Source organism: Paroedura picta, chromosome 2, assembly GCF_049243985.1.
Source record: "Paroedura picta isolate Pp20150507F chromosome 2, Ppicta_v3.0, whole genome shotgun sequence".
NCBI lineage: Eukaryota > Metazoa > Chordata > Lepidosauria > Squamata > Gekkonidae > Paroedura > Paroedura picta.
Genome location: NC_135370.1, coordinates 128,603,515 through 128,629,326, shown reverse-complemented (window position 1 = coordinate 128,629,326; position 25,812 = coordinate 128,603,515). Strand labels below are relative to the sequence as shown.

General features: G+C 40.2%; 1 protein-coding gene across 3 annotated transcripts in view; it reads right to left on the bottom strand.

Moving 5' to 3' along the window:
- Window positions 1-294: 294 nt before the first annotated feature.
- The window catches only part of PCNX1 (pecanex 1), a 91,529-nt gene continuing 66,011 nt past the window's right edge, over window positions 295-25,812 (bottom strand). For all 3 annotated transcript variants that reach the window (XM_077322646.1, XM_077322648.1, XM_077322649.1), the window contains 15 exons: window positions 23,304-23,481; window positions 21,583-21,691; window positions 20,688-20,817; window positions 18,402-18,460; window positions 16,523-16,738; window positions 15,602-15,855; window positions 14,866-15,096; window positions 12,917-13,017; window positions 11,958-12,108; window positions 10,626-10,856; window positions 9,870-10,144; window positions 7,760-7,983; window positions 5,306-5,745; window positions 4,657-4,797; window positions 295-4,145 (listed from right to left, as the gene is read on the bottom strand). In XM_077322646.1, the coding sequence (XP_077178761.1) occupies window positions 4,005-4,145; window positions 4,657-4,797; window positions 5,306-5,745; window positions 7,760-7,983; window positions 9,870-10,144; window positions 10,626-10,856; window positions 11,958-12,108; window positions 12,917-13,017; window positions 14,866-15,096; window positions 15,602-15,855; window positions 16,523-16,738; window positions 18,402-18,460; window positions 20,688-20,817; window positions 21,583-21,691; window positions 23,304-23,481 (2,881 nt within the window). In that variant the 3' untranslated portion in view covers window positions 295-4,004. The remainder of the gene's footprint in view (window positions 4,146-4,656; window positions 4,798-5,305; window positions 5,746-7,759; window positions 7,984-9,869; window positions 10,145-10,625; window positions 10,857-11,957; window positions 12,109-12,916; window positions 13,018-14,865; window positions 15,097-15,601; window positions 15,856-16,522; window positions 16,739-18,401; window positions 18,461-20,687; window positions 20,818-21,582; window positions 21,692-23,303; window positions 23,482-25,812) is intronic.

Sequence of the window (25,812 nt, the reverse complement as noted above, 5' to 3'; positions counted from 1 at the left end):
TGTGAACGCTTATTATAGATCCAATTCATATAGAGCACAGAGTACAAATGCACACAATATATATTAAAAAGAACATAAAAGCTATAACAGCAGAAAAGATATCCATACACTTGAGAATATTCCTTTGAAGGATCAAGAACATAGAAGCTGTATAACTGAGGGATGGTTTTTAAAGACAATTCTTCTTAGATAAAAAGAATTAGGAGATGTTCAGTGTTTGTGAATGTTTATTTGTACAGAAAGGCCCTAGATTTGAAAAAAGTATGGTAAGAACAAAGTAAGGGACAACAGGAGGAAAAAGATTCATTTTATTTTTTCAGTGTTTCTCCACTGTCAATACTGTTCTTTTCAATGCAGTATATTGCAAACAACCCCCTCCATTTTCCAAATTTTAAACAGATACAATATTTACAAGGCAGTTTCCAAACAACATACACGCAGACACATACACACTCACTGACACACGCCAAGTATACACACCCCTATCCCTGGCAAGACCTTCATATGCTGGTAGATGCAAAGTATATTTCCCATGTCCAATTTCAAACTCAGTTTGCACTTCACTACTCACTATAATAATTCCCCTCTTAATTATTAGCAGTTCATCATCAGTTGTTTTATGAGGATGCTATGAGGATAAACTTTTCCATCTGTGTGATTTTCATCTGGAGGTGTCATTGGGTGATTTTACTGGGTTCCATGTATACATATTTGAAACATATAAATGGCATATATTCATAAACGTTGCCTGTGAATGATACAATATACTTCTTTTGGAGCAGCCATCTTAACAACAGCCTTTTTGAATTCTGATGGAAAAAAATTAGCCAAGGGTGGGAGTACCCACCAAGGTGTTATGTACTCACCATTTTAGTAAGGCACATATTAAATACTGCTATAATTTCTTATACTGTCTAGCATTACAGAGCAAAAAGGGCACAAGATTATCAAGCATGAAGTAAGGCCAGACAAGAAGAAACCTATATAATAGGCAAAGAACCCCCTTAGTAAAATTAGGCATATAATACCTTGGTGGTTAAACCCTAAGACTCAATACAAAATATTTCTACACAGGCTTTTTGTGTATTTGTTTCCATATTACAGATGTAGTACCCATCTATTTTTTTTAAAAAAGGCTTTGAATGAGGTGCGTGCATGACTGGACCGTCAAATTTCTAAACAAAGTATGTCACAGCTAGTTTGTAACATTTTCTCATCAAGGGCCTCTGCCATACCATTCCTGTGGCACAGCGATTCAACTAATGCAATCTCCCTAATACCAAGATGAGAATTTGAGGTTAAGCCATGATAAAGTTTAGCTAAGAAACTTGTAAAGAACTCATAAGGGGTCTTCTGCATTACATGGCTTAGCATAGACGACACTACTCCAATATTTGGTATGAGGAAGATTGTGCGGCATTAAAAAAATCAAAACATTTCAAAATGAGGTAAGGAATGTACCTGCATTAGTTTCCCCAAGACATTAACAAATAAGAAACAGGCTTTTATCCTTAATTAGGTAGGCAGCTTATTAAGTGTCACTCTCTCAATGCCAGCTTTCACAAGGTGTTATTGGATACATTTCCCCAGAACACAAATAAATGAATCTTGTACAGTACTAGTCACATACAAGATTGCCAGCATACTGAATGTCAAACTTTCCCTCAAGAATTCCATAGGTCATACAAAGAAATGTTTGAAAGCAGTGCCTATATTTCTTGCTAGAGATGTTCATAATAGACCTGCCCAATAAAGTCATATGGATTCTACCTCAATAGAATAAGCATCTTGATCATTTGGATTTACAAGCAGCCCTAGGAGAAACATAAATAGAGGGTAAAAGTAGAGTATAATTTCTTGTGTTGCTCAACTAGATATTTATACATAATATTAGAATTAACTGAAAATTAATCTCATGTATTAATAAGTTCAAGAAAACTGAACCTAGAAAATTATAAACTGATTCATTATGAATATCCCAGAAAGTTTATTTTCTCTCCCTCTCTAAAGTCTACCCTCAATCAACTGTAAGTATTATCTAGTATTCCAAGTTTGTGGGGTGTTCACTTCCAGTTAGATATTAAGGATGGGAAGTACAGAAAACTCCTCAGGATGGGAACAATACACAAATAAACATGAAATTCTGATTTGAAAGAGAGTCAAGAATTACTTGACATAATCTGTAAGATTACATTCATGCCTGCAATTTGGTAGAAATGCCAATATAATCAGGTGCTGAACTACAGGCTGTTCAAGTCGATATTGGAGGTCCATAGATGGCAGCCTGGCCCAAAACTGAGAAAACACAACTTGTAAAAATCATAAACATAGAAAATTAAATACATGATTGCATGTGCAGGAGAATGACAGTATATGCAGCAGTGAAACCCACAATGCCCAGAAGCATAAAAAAGTTTTGCCTAGTGAGTTATTTTACCAAGACTATAGATTCAACATGTTCAGCACTCATCCTTGGTGTGAGATGACTGGTGTTAGGGCATTACTTCTCAGATCATGAGAGCTTCAACTGTTTAATTAGATACATGATGATTTGATTTCAAGTGCTGAAATGACTGCAACTCCTCCCTCGCAAAAACCCATGAATGGTTTTAACAAGAGAAGATGGCTGCCTCCAAAAGTTACGCTTGTGGACTGTGCACAATTTCCTACTAGCCCCACAGAGTTCCAGATCATACACAGGAAACAATCACTACGTGTTGATTGAGTCACAGAAGCAGCAAGTCAATATGCTGCAACTTCCTGTCCTTGCTCCAATGAAGTCTGAGTAACTTGTTTCCCTGAAAATGCACACTTAAAAAAACCCTAAGATATGTAACATAATTCAGTTTCACAGTTAAAAATACAGTTATTATAGAATATATATATATATATATATGTATATATATAATCATTGAAAATAAAATTCAAGTCACAGAAAAGAGTGAAGACTAAAGGGAGATAAAAGGCGAAATGGTACAAACAATGAGATAGTTGAGCTGTGCCTCCCACATCTTTCCTTTAAAACAAAACAAAAAAGTTTTACCTGATTGAAAATAGGAAAAAGTCCCACACCACATAGAATATCACTATCTCACTGCATACACTGGGCTTCATCCAACTTCCCTCAAATGAACCAGATTTCTTCCAAAGGACACAGAGAACATATTTTAGCTGGTTCTATGTAGGAAATCAATCAATGCTATTTGGAGAAAGAAGATGCACATTTGCATATTTGGGCCCAATGTTTTTTAAAGAGTGAAATTTCTGCAATTTGTATCATTATTTGATATCACCAAGAGAGGACTTGGTTGTATTCTAGTGGTAACTGGCAATCTGAAAAGGACAACATAAATGCACTGTTGTGCAATCCATTATATTATGCCAAAACAAATCAATGGCACATTTCTTCCATTACAAGAAATATTAAGTGGGAGGACATTAATCCCAAAGGCAATTTAAATAACGGTATTTTATTCTTTAAATAATAAAGGTTGTTCTGAGCAATCTCAGATTTCATTTAGTGCATTGCCATAAAAATTAGTGCAGTTTTCTCATTGACGTTTTGACTCACAAGGAATGAGAATCTTTAAATCTGATTGTTTTTGCCATGTATAATCCTTGCTTTTTAAAACATTAACTCTGTACACTATTCAGTTGCTTGAAAAACATTAATGGAATCCATATTTTTCTGATAAAATATGGCAGTTTTTGGCAAAACATTTAGAAAAATGAGATGTTCCCATTTTAAAACGGGAAAATGTTTGGCTTTTTAAAGCATCACAATGCATAAAAGGATAAAACAAAAGGTATGTCATGTTTATCCTTCAAAATGTTTTCCTAAGTGAATTTGAAAAATACCGAAAAAGAGACTTTCTTACTATTTTGAGCCAGAGGTTGATAAGTCTTCCTCTGTTACATGAACAAAGTTTAAAGTTTTAGGAGAATGTTCCTGAGAGCCCCTCCTTTTTTCTATTTTTTTTAAAGAAATGGGTAATGAGCAGAGTTCACACTTCAGCTCCAAGTTCTAGGACTCCAGTTTCAATCACAGCAACGTATTTGTCTTCAATTTGGACCAGCAGGATGGTTTTGTCAATATGAGATCTACTTCCTGGATCTCTGCTGCAAGGCACCCAGCGGTGAATCACCTGAAGATCACGCAAAAATAAGAATCCAGCTTCAGACAGGCAAGTGAAAACTTTCATCATTGTTCTACAATAAGACAACGGCCTGTATCTTTTTCATTCCCACCCCCTCCCCATCTTTATTGCTGAAAAGTTCAATATAAAGGCATACAGTGGATGCCTGCAGATGTTATCAAAGTTGAGCCTACAATGACCCATAACAGCTTCACATTAGTTATGAGTTGCAGAAGCAGAATTATAATGACCTCATATTTATTTTGCCTTTTTTCATAATTTTACAGATTGCAGAGCTGAGTTTTTCTTGGTGTACAAATGTAACTTTTTTTTGTTCCATGTATCATCCTGTGACATTATATGTAAACCGTCCTGAGCCGTATGGGAGGGCGGTAGAAAAATCTAACAAACAAATAACATTTGCAACATGGACTACTCATAGACCTAAACCTCTGTGTCAGCTGAGCTGTATGTTCAAAATGGGCTTTGTTGCAAACATCTGCTCCAAAGTGAAACTCACATGGCCTTCCATGCCTTCCTGAGGACTCCAGTCTTTCCAGCTGTTTCTTCCGGCTTTTAGCCTAATTGTCTCATCTGGCCACAGCAGCTCCTTTCTTTTGGACAAATTGATTCCTTCCAATACCTGGCTGGGATCCATTATCTGCAACAAAAACTTAAAATATTGAAACAATCCATTCAAATGGAAACTGAACTCTCTTCTCTTCAGCTAAATAACATGAACTAATATACAAATTCAGAAATAGTGGGATACTGTTCTGATGTGACTGTTTCATTTCAGGACTCAAAAAGAGAGCCAATTTTTGTTGCTACAATTCAAGGTTCTGGCTAACTACACTCAGTTAGACATTAGGGAAGCTACCTCAACTGTTCTTCTGGGTACTATATTACAAATAATTGCTGACCCCTCCTAAAGTATAAACACAGGCTAGTAACAGCATTACTTGGTGTACCAAAAATGTGTGGTGCATGATTTCAAATTTTGGGATGACTTTGTCACTTCACAATCCAGGAGATGAAAGGCATGGAAGTATGAAATATTCTAAAGTACTGTATTCCTACAAGTCCAGTGTAGTTTAAAAATGAACATCTGGGACTACTAATAGCAACTGGCATTGAAGGCATGAGATCTGTTCCTCAGATTATTTCACCTGGATTCGGTAAATAACATCATCCCTTTTGGTTTGCGTCTGGTTCACGGGGCTTGTGTTAGCGCCTGGCTGTGCATCGGGAACATTATTCACTCCATCTGTCCCAAGAAAGCCAACAAGAGCATGCTGTTTGCAGGCAGGGATGCTTTGGCTGGAGCTGCTAGATGAAGGTAGTCCATGCTGTATGTTGACAACACCTGTCTGGCTAAGGGGTTCCAACTGGTTCACCATGGACAGACGTGACTGGATGGACGACGGAAGGTTACGAAGGGAGAGCTGGCTGGTTGAAGAGCGTCGACAAGGCACAAAGCCAGTAGTGGATGTGCGGAGGGATGAATGACGACTACTGTAGCAGTAGGAGGACTGGCTGGCAACTGAGGCACGTGCAGGGGAATGTCTGACAAGGCTGGACTGCACTGAATGAGCACTGTGGCTGGTACCTGAAAGGTAAGTACATGAACACAAGAGCATTATGCTGGATTTCAATCTTCTGATATAGAACTGTTTCTTGATCTATCTTGATGGACAAATTGGAACAAGATACCTGTTGCTTAGATGTGTTTTTCAAAAAATCAGATTGTGAGTTAATTCTGTATCTTCAGGAAGTAGCCACAGCTGATAAAACCTTTTAGTTGGACACTGGGATAAGACATCTGATAAAATGAGTGTACTTCAACCATGTATTGGGGCATGTGCATGTTAGAGTTACCACATCATGGTTTAAACTATGTTGTGTGTCATCATGTAGCAACTGAGGTTCAGAGTGAGTACATGTGAAGTGATGCAAGCTGAGGCAAGAAAAATCCAAACTTCATTGATATACAAAGGGGTGAGAACTGCAGTGACTGGACAGAAAATAAATATTGGGATCATGGTGAGTAATTCAATAAAATGTTGTGTCAGTGTCTAAAAAGCTAAATTTTATGTTAGGAATGGTATGAAAGAGATTGGGAATCTGCCATCATAATGCTCTTGTATATATCTGCAGTGCTGCTGCATGTCAAAAATAATACTGTAGCAGAAGAAAAAGTGCAGAAAAGGCCAAGCAATAGGATCAAGGAACAGGAATGTCTCAACTACAACAAAAAGCTTTGGAATTCGGGGATTTTTACGTTAGAGGAAAAAATGATGGTGGGGGGAGCATGATAAAATTATAAAATTTTGCATAGGACAGACAAAGTGGATGGTTTGACTTTCTCTCCTTCTTTCACAATGTTAGAGCTCAGGGGCACTCAAGTTGACAAGCTGTCAATTCAGGACAGAAAAAAGGATGTTCTTTGTTAAAGTGCTTAATCTGTGAGATTCACTGCCACAGCATGTAGTGATAGCTGCTACTTCACTTGGTTTATTTAAAATAGGGATTAGAAAAAGGTCCATCAATGGCTATATTTCATGATGAGCAAATGGACCTTCCATATTCAGAAGCAGAAACCTTCGGAATACTAGGTGCTGGGGGCAACCAAGGCAAGACTCCATGCTCTGGCTAGCTAGTACATGAAAAAGGATGCTGGACTAGATGGGCCTTTGAGCTGACCAGTACGGTTGTTCCAGCCATTTGCTTGCAGAGGCCTACCACCCACATTGGGCAACTTCTTGTCCTTGCTTCTATGGGTTTGGTTTCAGGACATGGAATAAACTGCCTAATCCACAGAATGAGCTGCTGCATGCATAAACAAAGAGTATGCTGAAAACAGTCACATGGGGCATGTTAAAATGGCCTTGACATGGCAGCCATAATTAAGGCCATCCATGGCTTGGGCCCTGCCTAACAGATCGCTCATCTCCATCTGTCCCCACGCAAGGCTCTCTGTTCTGTGTGTGCTAATCTATTGATAGTCTGTGGCCCTAAGGGAGCATGCCTGGCCTCGACCCAGGCCAGGGCCTTTTTGTTCCTGGCCCTGACCAGGTAGAATGAGCTTTCGAGAAAGCTGAGGACTTTGACGGAGCTACCAGTGTTCAACAGGGCCTGTGAAATGGAGCTCTTCTGCCAGGCCTTTGGTTGAGGTCAGGGCCAGAAACAACCGGGCCCCTCCTCAGGCTATGCAGTAACATCTAGCGTACCCCACCCTTGGAGGTGGACAACTGCAGGGGGGGGGGATTACGCCGCCAATTTTGTTTTATCTTTTTATCTCATATTTTGTATGTTATTATAGGATTGGGGTTTTATGTTTGTGGGTTTTGCATACTGTAATTCGCCACAAGTCTCCAGAGAGTGGCAGGTTAAAAATATAATTAATTAATCAATTAATTAACAATACAACAATTCCAAGTCCCCTAAAGTCTGTTCCTCTGCAGCTACTGCCAATTACTTACACACCATATTCTGCTGCATGAAACATCTCTCAAGAATTTGCTACAGAATGTCACCCTCTTCTCTGTCCCTTTTACCTTCCCCACAGAGCAGAAACAGATCTAAAATGCACACTCTCTCATACTACCCTAGTTCAGCCGTACCTAAAGTTGCAGGGTGAGATGTGACAGGAGGGTGCAGTCCTGCTCCAGATGATCCCTGCCCAGCAGTCACGGTGCTTCCTCCTCCTCCTCCCCCACCTTGAGAAACGCTGCTTTGAGAGTCATTCACAGTTGCGCTGTTACTTGTGCAGGAAGCTCCACCTCCAGCATCGGAATCTTCTATGTTTCCTCCACTGTTGCAACCAGCACCACAGCCTTTTCTTAACCTGTAGAAGAAAACAGCCTCTGTGAATGGTAGTGAAACTTCCCCCACGTGTCTCAATGCTACCGTGTTGTATTTTTTCCTGCTCTTCCCATATTGGCTGAAGAAAATGCTGCGATACAAGGTACTATTTCTAGCAGAATCCTACTTTTATTTTATTTAATATATTTTATTTAGAAAAAGGAAAAGAAATAAATATAGCATCTTCTATAGCATATGATAAAACTTGCATTATAATATTTTGTCATATTCTTTGTTAATATTCATTATTCGTATAGCTTAACAACAAATTCTAGTAATATCAGCACAGAAACAGTTTTAGAGAAAATAAAAACAAACTAGCACTCCTAGTACATAATCTATCCAAATAATGAGAATACATAATATTTAAAGAATTTTTTGATAGAAGATATAGCTAATATAAATTTAGACGACCACTTTTAATAACAACAAATTCCATGCTGTCCTCATTAAAATTATCATTAAATATTACTACATTTTTCATGGATATATTGCATAATGTAAAATGCATATTATAAGAAATAACTTACATTTGCCCTGCTCTAAGCTTGCGTTAGTTTTATTTGCCATAATCTTAGTATCCATTATTCTTACAGATTTATAACTATTCATTACATTCTAGTAAGGCCTTAACAGAGCCTCTTGTGGCGCAGAGTGGTAAGGCAGCCGTCTGAAAGCTTTGCTCATAAGGCTGGGAGTTCAATCCCAGCAGCCGGCGCAAGGTCGACTCAGCCTTCCATCCTTCCGAGGTCGGTAAAATGAGTACCCAGCTTGCTGGGGGGTAAACGGTCATGACTGGGGAAGGCACTGGCAAACCACCCCGTATTGAGTCTGCCATGAAAATGCTAGAGGGCGTCACCCCAAGGGTCAGACATGACTCGGTGCTTGCACAGGGGATACCTTTACCTTTACCTTTAAGGCCTTAACACAGAAACAGGTATTTAAAAAAAAACTCAAAACATACAGCATTCCTGATATATAATCTATACAGATAATGAGAATACATAACAGTTAAAAATAAAAAAAAATTAGGTAGAAAATTTCTAATATAAACTTGGATTGCCACATTTAATAACTACAAATTTAAAAACTACAAATTGGAAAGGAATGCATCAGAATTATTTTACTTGAAATAACACAGAAAATATTGCCATAGAGCAGGGGTAGTCAACCTGTGGTCCTCCAGATGTTCATGGACTACAATTCCCATGAGCCCCTGCCAGCAAATGCTGGCAGGGGTTCATGGGAATTGTAGTCCATGAACATCTGGAGGACCACAGGTTGACTACCCCTGCCATAGAGTATTTCCTCAATATAGAACAACCTGCAAAATCCAGCATCCAAGCAATATTTTATGCGTCCAAGTGCCAGGCAGAACCTCCCCCAACTGTGAAAATGGGAAGCCCTCTCTGGGATAGATAATGATGAGCTACAGTTCTATGTAGGCGCATTCTAGGGGCTCTATGCGCCCTCCGCTGAACTTGTGAAGTCTGATTAATTAACTTTTCTTGGAAAAGATATATTATCAGTTCAAATTAACAGGTTATTGACAGAGCTGAGATCCAACATCTGATGAGCTGCTCCCAGTCCTAGTAGACAATGCTAACCTGGTAGAATAAAGGTCTGACTCAGTAAAAGGCTGTTTCAAGGGACTGCTGAGCACTACAGGTTGCTTTAAAAATGAATAATCATAATCATTAGGCAACATATAAAACTCAAATTGACAAGAGGACTGGGATTAGATTTTTACATTTCTAAAACAACGGAGCTCCCTTGCTCCCTCAGCAGTAATTTGCTACAAAAAGGTGGAACTCTGTTTTGAGACTGATGCAGAAGAGCACTCTGCATGTAGGCACTTGCACAACTCACCTGTGCCATGTTGATACTATAAAGTTCTTGATGTTTCCCAAACTAATGGCACCCCCAAGAATCTGTTTGAGCTGGTCATGGCTGTCTGCATAAGAAGTTGTTAGAGGAGAGACATAAATCGGGTAGCCAATAGGCTGATCACAGGAAGAGTTTATCATGTTCCTTAAAGCTTGCTTTGCATTTTGGATGCTCCCTCTTTCTGGGTTCCGATTACGCAAGAAGACCAGCTCCTGTTGCTGCCCAGCCCAAAGACCGCGTACACATTCTTTATTCACCTGCAACAGTAAGACGAGGAAAATTCAGAACGGGAAAACAGGCCTCCTATAGAGTAGGGATTCTTAAACTTTGTTATAAAGGCTCCACCTAATAATGCTTTGGATTTGAATTTTCACTGGCAGTTTCACTAAAAGGTCCACACAAGACATTATGTCACAACCAAATATTTAATACATCACGTGCAGAAGCACAAAATGCAAGCTGGAACACAAAATATTAAAAATGATGATGCTACCAACTTTACACTACATTGGAATTCTTCATGTTATCCTTTTTGAGAGTTAGTTTTCTTCTTTTAATAATTGAGAAATTTTAACCCACTCTTTTCTTTTTAAGCTTGACAGAAAGCATTTTAAGTATTACAGACAGCAACATTTAATAAAGTATTATCTGACTTTTGCAACAAAAGTTAACTTCAAAAATGCTTTGGCATCATTATCAGAGAAAACTCACACATCAGCTCTCCTCCTCCCCACTTACTTTAATAACTCTGAAGACGAGATGGCGCTTGTTCAGCATGATAATTTTGTATTCATTGGTACCATCATCCATCACATGGCGAAGGGCAAGCAAGGAGGGAGAATTGGAAAGGACTGCACTTCTCCAGGCAGGATCCCCCTCATGAGCAATAACCAGATTTTGTTCATGGGATGTGATGGCTTCATACAAAACAGCAGGGTCATCATATTCATCTGGAGAAGTGAAATGATCCTACACAGAGCAGGGAGCATATTATTCAGCAGGTGGTTTGTGATATAAGGCAGGGTGCTACACTTTAAAGACATTAAAACTATTCAAACTAATGCCCAAATGTGCGATGGTGGTCATCTGTATTTTTTAAAAGTAAACATTGTGGGTAATATTTAAATGATATAAAAGTTGCGAAGTATATCAGGAAGAACTATCCAGATATAAAAGGACTATGAGAGATTGCTACAAAAATAAAAATGTCACATTTGCTGAAGTGGGTTGAGTCAAAGGAGTACACTCAATACCAGGGGTAATTAAACTGCAGCCCTGCAGATGTCCATGGACTACAATTCCCATGAGCCCCTGCCAGCGTTTGCTGGCAGGGGCTCCTGGGAATTATAGTCCATGGACATCTGCAGGGCCGCAGTTTGACTACCCCTGCTCTATACAATGATGTATAAAACAAAGAGGACTTTCCAAAATAATGTTGTGCACATACAGTCACATAGTTGGTCATCAATGCAAGCTTATTGGAGACAATCTCAAGAAAGTCCAGACTCCTCGCTTTTGGAATGACCACCAGGGCTCATGGCATCTGTGCAAGGACTCTGGTGTCACCACTTGCTGAGGCTTATGTCAATCACAGCTTCAGTTAGTATAGTATCTTGCTCTAGATTTGTTTTTCATAAATCACAAATCCAGTCGGACAATTAATTATGGGGAATCTTGCGAAATATACCACAGACCAATGGATGGGCATGTATTTTGGTAGTAAAAGTAATGTGCTTTTTCAAAATGCACAACATTAAGGGTTCAAGTTTGATGGCAGTTGCTAAACATTCACACAATTATATCTCACCGCAAGGAAACTAGAATGGGTATACATTAAACTGAAGACAATTCCTACCAAATGGAAGTACTGAACTTAATTAGAAAAATGCTTTGTGGTTGGGCTTCAAATGCTTCTTCATATATTTTTTTCCTTTTGGCTCCCAAGGTTAGCTCTAATGATTAGGTCTCCATAAAAAGCAGTGCAATGAGCATCCAAACAGAACATCCAGGTGGAGGACTAACATATTTTCTCTGACTCCTGATGCACAGGTACACCAACAGATATTGTACCTGATGCAACTTTAATGACATACGTATTCCAGGGACCACCACTTTCCTGAGCAATTCCATATCTGCAAAAATCCATTCATCTCGAATTGATGAGATACGAAAGTCTCCTTTAAACAGGGCATGGAGCCCATACAGGAAGGATTCCAGATTACTGTTTGGATTGGAAAAAAAGTTCAAAATATTAACACAAATATTCAAATGACTTATGTGTTAGCACAAAGAGCTGTATACAACTAACAATGCTTCCAGTTGTGGTTATGGATTTGAACTCTCACTGTAGGCATTTTTGAACTGGAAAAATTGGGAAGGGAGGGCAACAATACCCCTTCAACCTTTATCTGCCCTGGCTGCGTAGAAAGGGGTGGACTGAAAGGAGCAAAAGGAATGAAGTACTCCATACAGACAGCAACTGAAGTTCCAACTCAAAACCTTTCTGGTTGATGAAAGCAGCAGCAGTTCTACCTGGAAATATTCCTTTCAGTGAACACTGCTTTACACCATATGCACACACTCCCCCCCCCCCCAACAAGGTTTATCTGAGGCTGCAATTTTGCTTCCATTTTATGGAAGCTTGGTCAGGACATTTGGACCTATCACTACTGTTAAGCAGATGACAGCTTTTCACTGTAAAAGAGGCCTCCTGAAACAGACAGCTCAGGACATTGCAACAGCTGTCCTGTACACAATGCACAGAGTCAAAGAAGTTAGTCTAGAATTACAGTGGGAGGCTAGGCTTATTCTCTCCCTTTTTAGTTTACTGCAAGAATTAATCATAATTTATCACTTCCATTTGCAGGCACTTGCCTACTCATTAAATGTCACTGCTTACTCAGGGGGTTGACCTACTTCACATGAGCAATCTGATCTATATTTTCATGCTAAGATCTGTTGGGAAGAGATGTATGCAGCAACCTGAACTTCTTCCCCTGTAACCTTTTAGAATAAGAAATGTGTATTACCTAGACATATGATGTGAAGCAGTCCCCAAGGCTCTCCGACCAAGAACACACAGTCCATAGCAAAGGGTAACTAAAGAAGAATCTTTATCTGCATTCAATGGCTTCAAGTAGAGAAGAGAGTGACATTTTATTATTATACAAAATGAAGCTGTCAGAGGAAAACAGAAGCTATAGAAGAGTTAATACAGAGATTATTAGAACGCATAACATTAACATTGCCCTACAGCTTTAGAAAGAAAGAAAAAGAGCCTTGCTCGATCAGACCAGTGGTCTATCTGGTCCAACATCGTGCTTCTTCTAGAGTTCCTGCAGAGGTCCGACAACTGCGCACTGAGATCTTCCCCTAATCTTGCCTCCTGGAATTCAGTATTTAGACATTTAATGTCTCTGAACATGAAAATTCCCTTCAGTCACTATGCCACTAGTAACTACTGATAGTTTAATGTTATTGATTGCTATCACTTTAGCTGGCTTTGTACAATCTTGTCTTTTCAATTGATTATCCACCCAACATCTCTTCATAAAAACAACTAATCCACCTGTGAAGTTTGTTGCCAAAACATGTAGTGACGGTCATTAGCTTAGTAAGTTTTATAAAGGCATTAGACAGATTAATGTCTATTAACAGTTATCAACAGCAGCTATATAATAATAGAAAAATACTTTTGGCCTGCCCTTCCATGTTGCTCAGGGCAGATAACAGCATGGTAAAACATAATAAAAATATCATAAAAGTTAACTAAAATTCCAGACAAGGGTTCTTTGGTGTCTGGAGCTGATTTTTCCAGCTCTCCCCTCTTGCCCAGTGGACATTATTTGATAGCCTCTAACCATAAGTTTGGCAGAATAGCTCTGTTTGGCAGGCCCTACGGAACTGATTAAGGTCCCTGATCTCCTTTGAGAGATCTCCTGATCTCCTTCAGGAGTGCATTCCACCTGTCCTAGGGCAATTTCACCTATTTTGGGCTGGGGATCCTAAGCAGATGGAATCTTTATATTCAGATGCTATGTCCTACTGGATGCCAGTTGCTGGGAGAAGTGGCACTGCTTCCATTTCCTGGTACGGGGTTTCCTGGCAGAATCTCTATAGCCACTACTGGAAACTTGAAGCTGAACCAAAAGGACTCTTGGTGGATTCAAATCTGAGGATGTTGGGGGGGGGGGGGTTATTGCAAGGGGTCTGCAAATCCACATTATGCACATTAAGCACTGTCATTTTGATTTTTTAAAATCTTTGATCTATTATTTTATTTATTTAATAGATTTTTAGACTGCTTCTCCCTGACAACTTTCTCAGGGCAGCTAACGTTTAAAAGCCCATACTTTAAAAAATTTAAAACATTAGCAATTAAAATTAAGTTCCTAATTAAAAGAATGCTACCTCTAAGAAACCTGGGGTCAGAATAATTCTGATTTATTTCCCAGGCCCGATGGAGGGGATGTAAGGGGGGCAGGGCATTCTGATGTCACTAAGCACAGGCAATGGCCTCAACCATAGGACTGGTGGAAGAGGGCTGTTTTACAGGCCCTTCGGAACTTTAGGCAGCTCCAATAGGGGCTGGATCTCTACTGGCAGCCCACTCCACTAGGCTGGAACCAGGGCTGAAGAGGCCCTGATTCTGGTTGAGGCCAAACATGCTTCTTTGGCACCAGGGACCACCAACAGATGTAGTTTGCTGAACAAAGTGCTCCTTGGGGGACCTACTCATTATGTATTTGCTCCATCATGGGATACTAACAGTATAACTATTATCGTGTGGGAGGGGTGTGTTTGAGAGAGGGGGGGGAGAGGGGAGGGAAATTTGTTGTTAAAAACTTCAAAAGTTGGGAACCACTGCAACAGAATAATTATAAGTCTTAACTATCCTTGCATTGTTCTTATGCAGAACAACACTACTCCTTAATATGCTAACCAATTAATGAGAACTCCCTGGGTAAAGAAGGCTTACCTTTTCTCTTCGAGAACAGCAGTATTCTATCCAGCTGAGATAAATAACACAAAAACTTTCCCTGGAAATCCCTGCTAGATGGTGGTCATAATCCTCATCAATATTAGGATTAAATGTAGGATCCACATCAACATAAGCTGGGTCTGCACACTGCTGCAGCCCTTCCTGCATTGTTTCATTTGATAACCATTCCTCCAGCTTGGGAGAAGATGTGACATAGTAGATGATGCCCTGCAAAGACAAAGGTAAGATGCAGTAATGTGTATACACCTGATAGCAATGTTTTATGGCCATTACATGCGTCTTTGTAAACACAGGAAGAAAGAACAATACTGTAAAATTGCCATAGCAATTTGATTGATCTGCTCATCATTTTCTGACAGGAGAGAGAAAAGAACAAGAAAAACGGGGAAAAATCTTGATTTGCCCAGTTTCTCAGAAATGTTTAAAAAATGACATTAAAAAAACACCTGAAGAATAGACTTGCAAGATTTGTTATTTTGAAAGGGAAGGTTTATATTTGTTGTTCCATACTCTGTAGCATGGGCTGGAGTCTCAGTGCTCACAATTTGTAACCAGTGTCTTATAAAGTATTCTATTTATTTTCAAAAGCAGAGGTATTAATAGATTGGATAGTAGCAGTATAAACCTCTTTTTTCCTATAGCATCCCATAAATCTTCATCATATACCCACTCTCAACTCAACAAAACCAATGTATAGGATCCAGAATTTTACCTTGACATAGTAAGTAGTGAGAATCTTCCTAAGATCAAAGACCTGAAGCATGGAAGCAGCACTGTTGTCTGTGATGCTGTAACCTTCTAAGACATACTTTGTGACCAAAACCTCCCAGGCTAGCCAGCGCTGGCCAAAAGCAGCATTGAATGATAATATGTGAGGGATGTGACCTGGTTCACAGCAACAAAACCCTTCATCTTCCTCCACACCCTCAGTGATGGCTTCTACTTCTCGTTGCTGACAGTAAGTTCCTGAAAGAAAATAACACTTAGTAGCAGCAATGCTTTCTATGTAGAATGTTTTACCTGGGCAGTCACAACGCTTCATGGACATTATTTCAGCCATCCTTACAACAGCCTCCCCCCCCCCCCCCCCCAAGTCAGTAGCTTGCTTTAGACTGGACTTTGTATTGCAGAATCTTAGCTTGCCTAGTTCAGGTTCTCTTAACTACTACAAGGGAAGAAACAAAACAAGCTGACCATGGCTTGATACCTAATAGTATCACATTGACCATAAAGGTGGTATATTCAATGGGGATTATCGTCAGCTTGCTGTGTTTTTCCCCCTGCTGTTCTTGGCTGACAGACCCTTCAGTTTCCTCTTAACCACTACACCAAGCTGGCTCTCAATAGGCAAACAGAAAGTTGTTAGAAATTGTCAAACCATAATCATCCCAAAAACACACTGGCTCTTTCCAAGTGTTTTAAATGTAAACTGTCTAACATATTTATCGCTACATGACACTATGCTTGAAAGAGGAAGTTTTTGAGCAAAAAATGGACAGGTGTAGCCTATCAACTGTATATGAAATCAGTTGATTTCAGTTGTTTCAGAAGCAAGTAACCTGCTTGCTTCTGAAACAAGAGAAGACAGATTCAAATAGATTATGGAAAAGTTAATCCAAGCAAAAATTCTCACCTCTAAATTCAAGTCCCCTCAGCTGAAAGGTGACCAGTCCATTGCCTATCTCTATAAGGTGAACTAATGCATTGAGGTAGTCAGATGCAAGAATAAAGCAATCGCCAGTACTGTAGTTCCCCCATCGTCCTAATAGCAGGTCTCCGCACAGGCTATGCTGGAGAGACCGAGTTAAGTGTTCGTAGAAGATTGAGTTCAAGTTATTGTCATCTGAACCTGCAGGGGGAAAATTCCAGACCTCAGTAATCCCAAAAATAAGCTTTATATTCATTTATAATTTTCCTGACAGTAAAAATTGTTGAAAGATTCTAATTAAAGTTGAATGACCAGATGCGCATTGTCAGGTTTTATGCTTTTAACCTTCTAGAAAATTACCACTATCTAGGCAAATAGTGCCCTGCAAGGATCTATCAACACATGAAGAGTTAAAAACGTGAGTCTATCAAGGTCAGTATTATTTTTATTATTATTATTTCAAATTTATTTCCTGCCACTCCCGGAACTGGCTCGTGGCAGGTTGCAACAACAATCTACGACACTAAAACCCAAATAAAACTCCATTGAAAAATGTATACAAAGGACATAAAATACAGAAGACATAAGAAATCGAGCATGGCGATATTGTAAGTCATCCACTCTCCCCCTAACACCATTCACAACAAAGGGGGGTGAGAGGGAGCATGATTGGCACCATTAGATATTTGACGGTCATATCTGCTTCTTAACAAACGGGCCCCCCAAATTATCTTCTCTCTTCCTTGGCCTCAACCATAAACCTGGCGGAAGAGCTCCATCTTGCAGTACTATGTAATCTGACAGGTAACAGGTTTCTGGCATCACAGGTCTTTTACACCACATGCTATGTGATTCTTTTAATAGCAGACCTCATACATGCAGAGCAAATTACCACTGAGACACAGCTCTACCCCCAAAAGCATGCTGTTGCAAAATGGTTGAGAGAAAACTGCCAGGTAGTGAGTTTAGGTATCATCTACTATTTCACCTTTTCAACAGTGTCAATGGCAACAGTAAAGGTGCTAATGAGCTGCGGTCCAAAAAAGTGAAAAATCCTTCAAGTTAAAACTGCAATGTTGTACATCCAACAATGAGACCAATCAGGGATTGTAGATGCAGCCTGCATACTGTCTTGAGAGGAATTTACTCAAGATGAAAAAGCAGTAAAGACACTACAACCATGTTGGAGGGGGAAAAAAGCATATCTTCCATGAATTAGCAAAATGGGTCACAACTTTAAAGTTGTATTAGAGAATAAATACAGATCTACACAGTTAAAAATTCTTAACAATTCCAAATAGACAACAGACAAAGTCCTCTCCAGAATTTAAAAGGATTGAGGAGACAAGTGAAAAAGCTTAATGAGATCAATGAAAGAAGCCAAGCTACATTAAGGAGGAAGGTATACCGTGGTGAAGAATGAGCTGTGAGTAGCCCATTTGAATACATGTAATAGGCATATGTAGCTTGGATCCCCTCGGCAATTTTTTCTAAATGTCAGTTTCATCTTCTGAATATAAACATACTATTAAGGGCTGAATTCTGAGTGCTCATATCAGTGCCGCCATTAATATATACAAACTATGTTAAACACCTAATACAAGGGACACTGATTTGTACAATCATTTAATTAACATCTATATAATTGATTTGCAAATTAAATTCACTTTCCCTGAAAGCACTAAAGGTCAGGCCATATACTTTTATGAACACACAGAATCATAGAATTGGAAGGGACCTCAAGTCCAACCCCTGTAGAATGCTGGAAATTCACAACTACCTGCCCACCACAGTGTCCTCAATTCCATGATGATGCCGATACCATCACACACAATTATACTTGTGCTTTTAAATAAATAATTACCTGGATTTCTATCAAGTTGAGATGCCAGTCTTGTGTTTGAGTGGTCCACTCTTTTTGTGCTAAAGAAAATGGCAAAATGTTAAGTTTGGTGTAGTCCCTTCAGCAAAGTTTTAAGCAATAGGGTTATAATGCCCTTGAAAAAAAGTTGCATTCCCTGCTCCAAGTGTTCGTTTCCTTCCCACTCTACTTGGCCCATGTCTGCTTTCTACCACCATGTCTTCCCTCAAAGATGTGAGAATGAGAATACCCATTTACCACACCAGGCATTCCCCATCTGGTGATTGTATTGCAAGCTTCAACACAGAGTGCTAGAAAAGAGATTGCTTCCATGGTAGCAAGTGCCTCTTGTGGTTTTACCCCAGCTCAGGAAAAAAAAGCAAAGTGATATTTCATCCACAAGGTTTGCAAACTAAAGCTTACACTGCCATGAAATTATAGTTTAGTATGATAGAAATAATAGTAGCAGTGCAAACTTTAAATACAGCTTCTGATTGGTTTTGCAAAGAATATTATATTTTCAATGTGATAGGGCAAAATGCTCCTTCAAGCATAGGAATCAGAAATCTAAATTCAGCATTCCAGCATGTAGCACACACAGAGAACTATTATAACAACCAGGGTAAATAAATAGACCAATAAAAAGGAAGAACAAGATATCTGTTCCACAAGATCCACAAAATCAAAGGGAAATTTCAATCACAATTAGAGATGCTGAAAGATCAACAGAGAAATAAATTAACTGGGCAGGCCAAAATAAAGAAAATATAGGTACAGTGCACTGAAGAACTATGCAGAAGAAATGAAAGTATAATGAAGAAGAACCTTCAGAAGAAGATTGTATAGTTTTAGAAAGTGAAGTGTAACCTGCACTGAGAGCAATTATGAGAAACAAATTCCCAGGAGTAAGTGGGGATATCAATACAGCTATTCCATGCCACAGAAACGGAGTCCATCAAAATCTTTAAAAATATATGTCACCAAGATGGAAACAAACAATGGTCCACAGGCTAGAAACATTTAATCTACATTCTAATTTCAAAAAAGGAGACATCAAAGACTGCAACAACCTTGGGTCATCACATTGATTACTCATGCAAGTAAAGTAATGCTCAAAATCTGACAACAAAGAATGTTACCATATATGAAACAAGAAATGCCAGATGTTCAAGATGGATTCAGAAAAGGAATAGGCACTAGAGATCATATTGCAAATTTATATTGGAGAAAATTAACATATGAGATATATTCAGAATAAAATCAGCTTGTGTGCCATAGGTTATAGCAAAATCTTTGACTGTGTTGATCATGAAAAGCTATGACTGGTTTTAAAAGAAATGGGGTTGTTCCACAACATCTAACTGCTTTAGAATCACAAAATTGAAAGGGGCTATACAGGCCATCTAGCCCAATCTCCTGCTCAATGCAGCATCAGCCTAAAACATCCTGACAAATGTTCATGCAGCCACTGCTTGAAGACTGCCAGGGGGAGAGGCAGGGGAGCTCAACAATTTCTAGACTGCCGATTCCACCGCTGAACTACTCTTACTCTAATTTTCCCCCAATATCCATCTAGTATGTTTTCAACTGTAATTTAAACTCATTACTGAGAGTCTTATCCTCTTCTACCAGCAGGAACAGGACATTAATTCATAGGGTCACCATGTCAGAAGCAACTGGACAGGATTTAACACATATACACACACAATAGTACATAAGCCAAATAAAGCTTAAAAGGTAAAGGTAAAGGTATCCCCTGTGCAAGCACCGAGTCATGCCTGACCCTTGGGGTGACGCCCTCTAGCGTTTTCATGGCAGACTCAATACGGGGTGGTTTGCCAGTGCCTTCCCCAGTCATTACCGTTTACCCCCCAGCAAGCTGGGTACTCATTTTACCGACCTCGGAAGGATGGAAGGCTGAGTCAACCTTGAGCCGGCTGCTGGGATTGAACTCCCAACCTCATGGGCAAAGCTTTCAGGCGGCTGCCTTACCACTCTGCGCCACAAGAGGCTCTTAAATAAAGCTTAGATAGCATTTAAAGTGTCTCCTAAAGAATATGGAACCCTGAACCCGTCCCTGCCTCCAATCCATTATAGAAAGGCTATTTGTCTTACAGTATTTTGGAGACTCAGATATTTTAAATGTTTGTAAAACTCAAATATTTATGTAGTCATACATTATCAACAAGACCACCACCATGGAAATGCATCTCCAAACATCACATATTGGAAAATTATACTTGAAATGTCAACACTACATAAGCTCTTTAGGACTGAAATGGCACCTACTTGTAGTCTCTTTCCCAGAACTTAACAGGTCTGACATAAGAAGTGATAAATATTGCACTTCCCAAAAAGGGGTTTAGAGGAGTTGAGAAAAAAGCAGATACAACTGCTTGGACAAACAGCATTGCAGAATCTATAAGGCAACAGAGTTAAGGATGTTTGATTGTCACTTGGTTCTATTTTGACAGGACAGAATGCAAACGGTGTCATCAACATCACAAGAACTAAAAAGTCTGACCATATTGTTTAAAAACCTCCATAAGCATCATGATCACAAGTTTTTAAAGTACAACAGGCACAAAACTGTAGTAACTCAGTATTGCTCTTGTTCTGGAAGCACATCAATGCATGAAAATTGAGATAATTGTTTTGACTCTTCCTTCCAACCACCTACCCAATAAAACCATTCCCTCTACAGCAGAGAGATCCATACCTGTTAAGTCTCTTTTGTAAGTACAATTAACCAGCAAAATCACTATCGTTTTCACTTTCACCTGCTATGCATTTAGCGATTTTGGTTTAGACATCAGAATACATTCTAAATCAGTGGTCCCCAACCTTTTTATCACCGGGGGCTGGTCAACGCTTGAGAATTTTACTGAGGCCTCGGGGGGGGGGTAGTCTTTTGCTGAGGGACGTCACCAATGCCGCCTGAGCCCCTGCTCTGCTCGCTTTCCCGCTGGTGCCCCTGACTTCCCACCACCTGATGGGTGGCGCTGCTAGCACCAAAGGTGAGCCAGCAGCAGAGTGGCAGGGTAGCCCCCGAGGCAGCAGCCGGGGAGGAGGACGAGGAGGAGCTGCGGCCTGGTACCAACTGGTACTGGTCCCTGGACCGGGGATTGGGGACCACTGTTCTAAATCACAAGATACAAAATATGCTGGAGAACTGAAAGGATACGTGGCACAGCAAAGGGCTGGGCAAAAGCATGGAAAGCAGACCCCCATGTGATTTGCCAAGGAGCAATGTAAGTATACACAAATCTCAACTTGTAAAAAAGCTCCCAAAGCTAGAACAAAGAAAAAACACATACATGTCATGAGTAAACAGAAGCAAAGTAATTTACATTGTACTCTTGATACCCCCTTCAATTTCATAGTGGTCGTTTTAGCACCGAACAGCTTTTGTTGACCAACCCATGCAGGCTCAAAAGAAAAAAAAAACTTTTACATTTATCCCATCTCATTTGTTAAGACTGAAGGCACCTAACAGCAAACAACAGATTATAAAACAGAGTTGTGTGTTCTATGTCCTTCAATGTATGTGAACACCTGAATAGGGATGGGCGCGAACTGGCTCCATTCCGAAATTTGGAACAAATGGGCTGGTTTGCAGCTTGGGAAACAATGTTTGGGGAAGGTACCTTCCCTGAATATTTACCGGCCTTTAGGCTGTTTTGGTTCAGCTGTTCAGGACCAGTCATTTCAACCTAACAGCAGAGTGGCATGGAGTCCACTGGTCAGCTGTTAGGTTTAAAATAGCTGTGATCCATCTAAGCCTAACAGCTCAGCCAGTCTGCCATGGAGCTGTTATGTTTAAAGGGGGAACTGAACTTGTCATGATGGTTTGGTATGGGCTTGTTTGGGTTGGTTTGTGGTTTAGTACGTGGGCTGCCTTGAGCCATCCTTTTTTGGGTTGTGACCATCCCTGTGTCTGAATCCTTTGTGTCTTCATTGCACAGCTTTTTTAGTTTAGAGGGGCATAAAACATAATAGGAGGCCCGGGGGGGCTTGCACTATGTGCAATTAGGCACAACATGACAATTCTAGTTCTCTGATGAAAAGTGCTTGCACTCGAAAGCTCACACCTTGAATAAATCTTTGTTGGTCTTAAAGGTGCTACTGGGCTCTGATTTTATTGTGCTAGTTCTCTAATGAAAGAATAAAATTAATAGATAAAATATGCTTTTAAATCTTAAAAATAATTAACAATTACAAACATCTACGGAGAAAAAAAGTTAGATAGCCTTGACAAATGCATATGGCTGAACTCCATCTTGGTATCTGATGTTCCTGTTCCCTCTCCTTTCCTCCCTCTTTTCATTCTTTGTTGAAGGAAAATGTAACAGGTTTCCATCTGTCTGGCTTAGCTTTTTCTCTAACTGCCAATCAGCAATATCAGTAATTAATTTTTCCTGTTTTTTCTCTTTATATCATTGATAGTTGTTAAATACTTTTAAGAATCAAAGGCATATTTATTTCTTTACTTCATTTATAGCTTGCCTTTATGCCTAATGGACCCAATATGGTTTAGGGTTGTGCGATTCGGCATCCGAAGTAGCCGTTCCCGCCGGTAGCAGCCAGCGCTGCACTGCAGAGGAGGTGGGGGGAGGTGCAGGCGCCGACGCACCGGTTGACGCACACACGCAGGCGTGGAGCTCTGCGCCTGAGTGTGTGCATTGACTGGCGAACCCGTGCCCCACCTCCCCACCCCTGCGGTGCAGCGCTGGCTGCTACCAGGGGGAACGGCTGCTTTGGATGCCAAATCACATAACCCTAGTTTACATCATTCTCCTCTTGTCCATTTTCCCTCCCAAGAACCAGTAGGTTGGGGTGTGAGATTGGTCCAAGGACAGCCAGCTATCTTGCATGGCAGAGTGGAGATTTTTCATCTGACATTACCTTACTGAAGAGGATCGACATGAAGAACAAATCTAGCAGCATAGTCTCCGAGAAATGTTTGTAGTCAAATGTGAAGAAAAGTACTGTGAAAAGGACAGTCACATACTGGTATGTTGGGTTGCTGAAAGAAGAGCGTAACAGCTTCATACCAGCTATGGTAATGATTAAAGCACCAAGCCTGAAATGCAAAAAGAATATGGGTCAGATGTGCAAGCCACTGCAGGATACTACTGCTCACTATTTCTTTTTCACTTTTTTGTATCTTCTTGAAGATTAATACTGGATTTATTTTTTTCTTTTTGCTGTTATTTGTTTTAACATACTATATCAACAAAAAGTGGAATTCTGCAGCCACAGAACTTGCTAGCGCAAATCAGATTCCATTTCATTATAGAACTGGCTTGCCCAAATCAGTAAGGATGGGTATGAACTTAAAAATTCTGGTTCAGGATGGCCCCTGAATTGGGACGGAATTTTCCCAAACAAACCAGCCAGTTTGGACTCCCTTTCCCCTTGTTGCAGCGGCCCATAGCCAGAAGAAAGAGGGGATCACCTAGAAGCCATTTAGCCTGTTTTGTTTCGCTTCTTTGGAAACGAAGCAGACCTGTAAATGGCTCATAACCATTTCAGTCTAACAATGGGGCAGATGCACCTGCCATTTCACTCTTCCATTTTGCTTGCCCCTCCTTGGAAGTGGGGGAGCAAAACAGACAGGTCAAATGGTACGGAGTCATTTAAACTTGAAAGGCGGACTTGCTAAGTTTAAATGGCTGCGAGCCATTTCACCAGTTGGTTTTGCTTCCCTCCATTTGGAAATGGAGGGGGGGACGACAATGACAAAACAGACGGGTTAAATGGATGGCAGCCATTACAGAGCTTGAAGTCGTTTAAACCTAACAGTTGACAGGTGGACATGCCCTGTTCTGCTATTAGGTTTAAATGGCCCCAACAGCCAAACCAGATAAAATTCTGGTAAATGTTCAGGAAAACTGCCTTCCCTAAACCTATGTTCAGGGGATACAAACCAGTCCAAGTTCATGACAAATTCTGGCTCATGAACCAGTTTGTGATCATCACCTTTTATACTAATCTCTCCAACAGCACAAGGAGCATGATAATGTGTCTAGTATGAGGGAAGGAAAAAGACTAGCTTTGACAAAAAGCGGAGTAAATGGTAAACCAGTATTTTGTTGAAACTACTTTTGACTTCTAGCAGAGACTTGCTGTTGGCTCCGCCATGCACACTAAACATCCTTACACACAGAAAACTATACATCAGCTGAAAAGACTTAATCCTAACATTCAAATAGAAAGAAGGAGGCATGAAGAAAAAAAAAGGGGGGGGGACTTAAGCAAGATAATGCTCAAGCAGAATGTCATTTGAAGGTCAAAGTGCTTAAAATCAAAAGGACTATAAGTTGGGTAAGTGAAAGAAAGAGGCAGGAATGACAGAGACAAGGACCAATTCTGCATGAGGAATCTGTCTCTGGACAGTCTCTGGTTGCTGGCGGGTTTTAGTGCTTCCTCCACATGACATAGTCTGCATCCCAAAGCTGTCCAGGGGCTGGCTCAAGTTTTGGGCAGATTTGCCTTGAGAGGAGGGAAATCACCAAAATCACCACTTGTTATCTCGCTTCACATCAGGGAGCAACCAGGGACAAGCCTGTGTGGAAGGAGAAACGCGTGACAGTCCCTGCAGAGTTTTTCCTGCCCTTTTAACTGTCTTCCCCTCTCCATTTTCTGCTCTGAGAATTTTTTTTAAAAATGGCACGGTCCATGTTGCTGCGGGACCACAAAGCTACTTTGCATAAGTTGAAATGAAAATTTCCCTAAACTGTCTATGGTCTTTTTGGGATCGGGCAGGCAAATAACAGTCCCATTTATGTTTTCTGGCAGAATAGGGAATTTCTGAATGAATAGGGAATGGGGGGGGGGGTGCGTGATGAAGCAGCCCTCTCCCTATCAGCTACGTGTCCATGCTCTTTGTTTTTAAGCCTACTATTTACACACTATCATTCTTAGGGGTCAAGTTACCATGTCCAGCCTCTCACAACTCTACCCAAACATAAACAGCGTCTGAAACACCACAAAATCCTAAAAGGGGGAGGGAGCTTTATCATTGTGGCGTTTCTCCATAGCAATGGGGAAGTGTTGATTTTTAAAATTAAAAATGCATTTATGTTGGGGCATTACTACATAGCATGGAAGTGTACTTAAAAAAAAAGAATTTCAGGGCTCGGGGTGAGACGGAAGTTTGAGTCTCCGAGACAATTGCTTTGATTGGTGGCTTGCTGTGATTGACAAGTAGAGGAGCGGACAGAGTTCGACTTATTTTCCCTTGCCACTTCATCGGGAGGCAAAAAGCCATGAGCAGAAAACCACGATGAGGAGGAGGGAAAATGCGAGAGGGGTCTCTTGTGAGGAGGCTTGCAAACACACAACTTACAACCGTATTTTTGCAGGCAGGATGCAGCGCAAACTTTGTGCCTCCGTGTGGAATCAGTCAAGT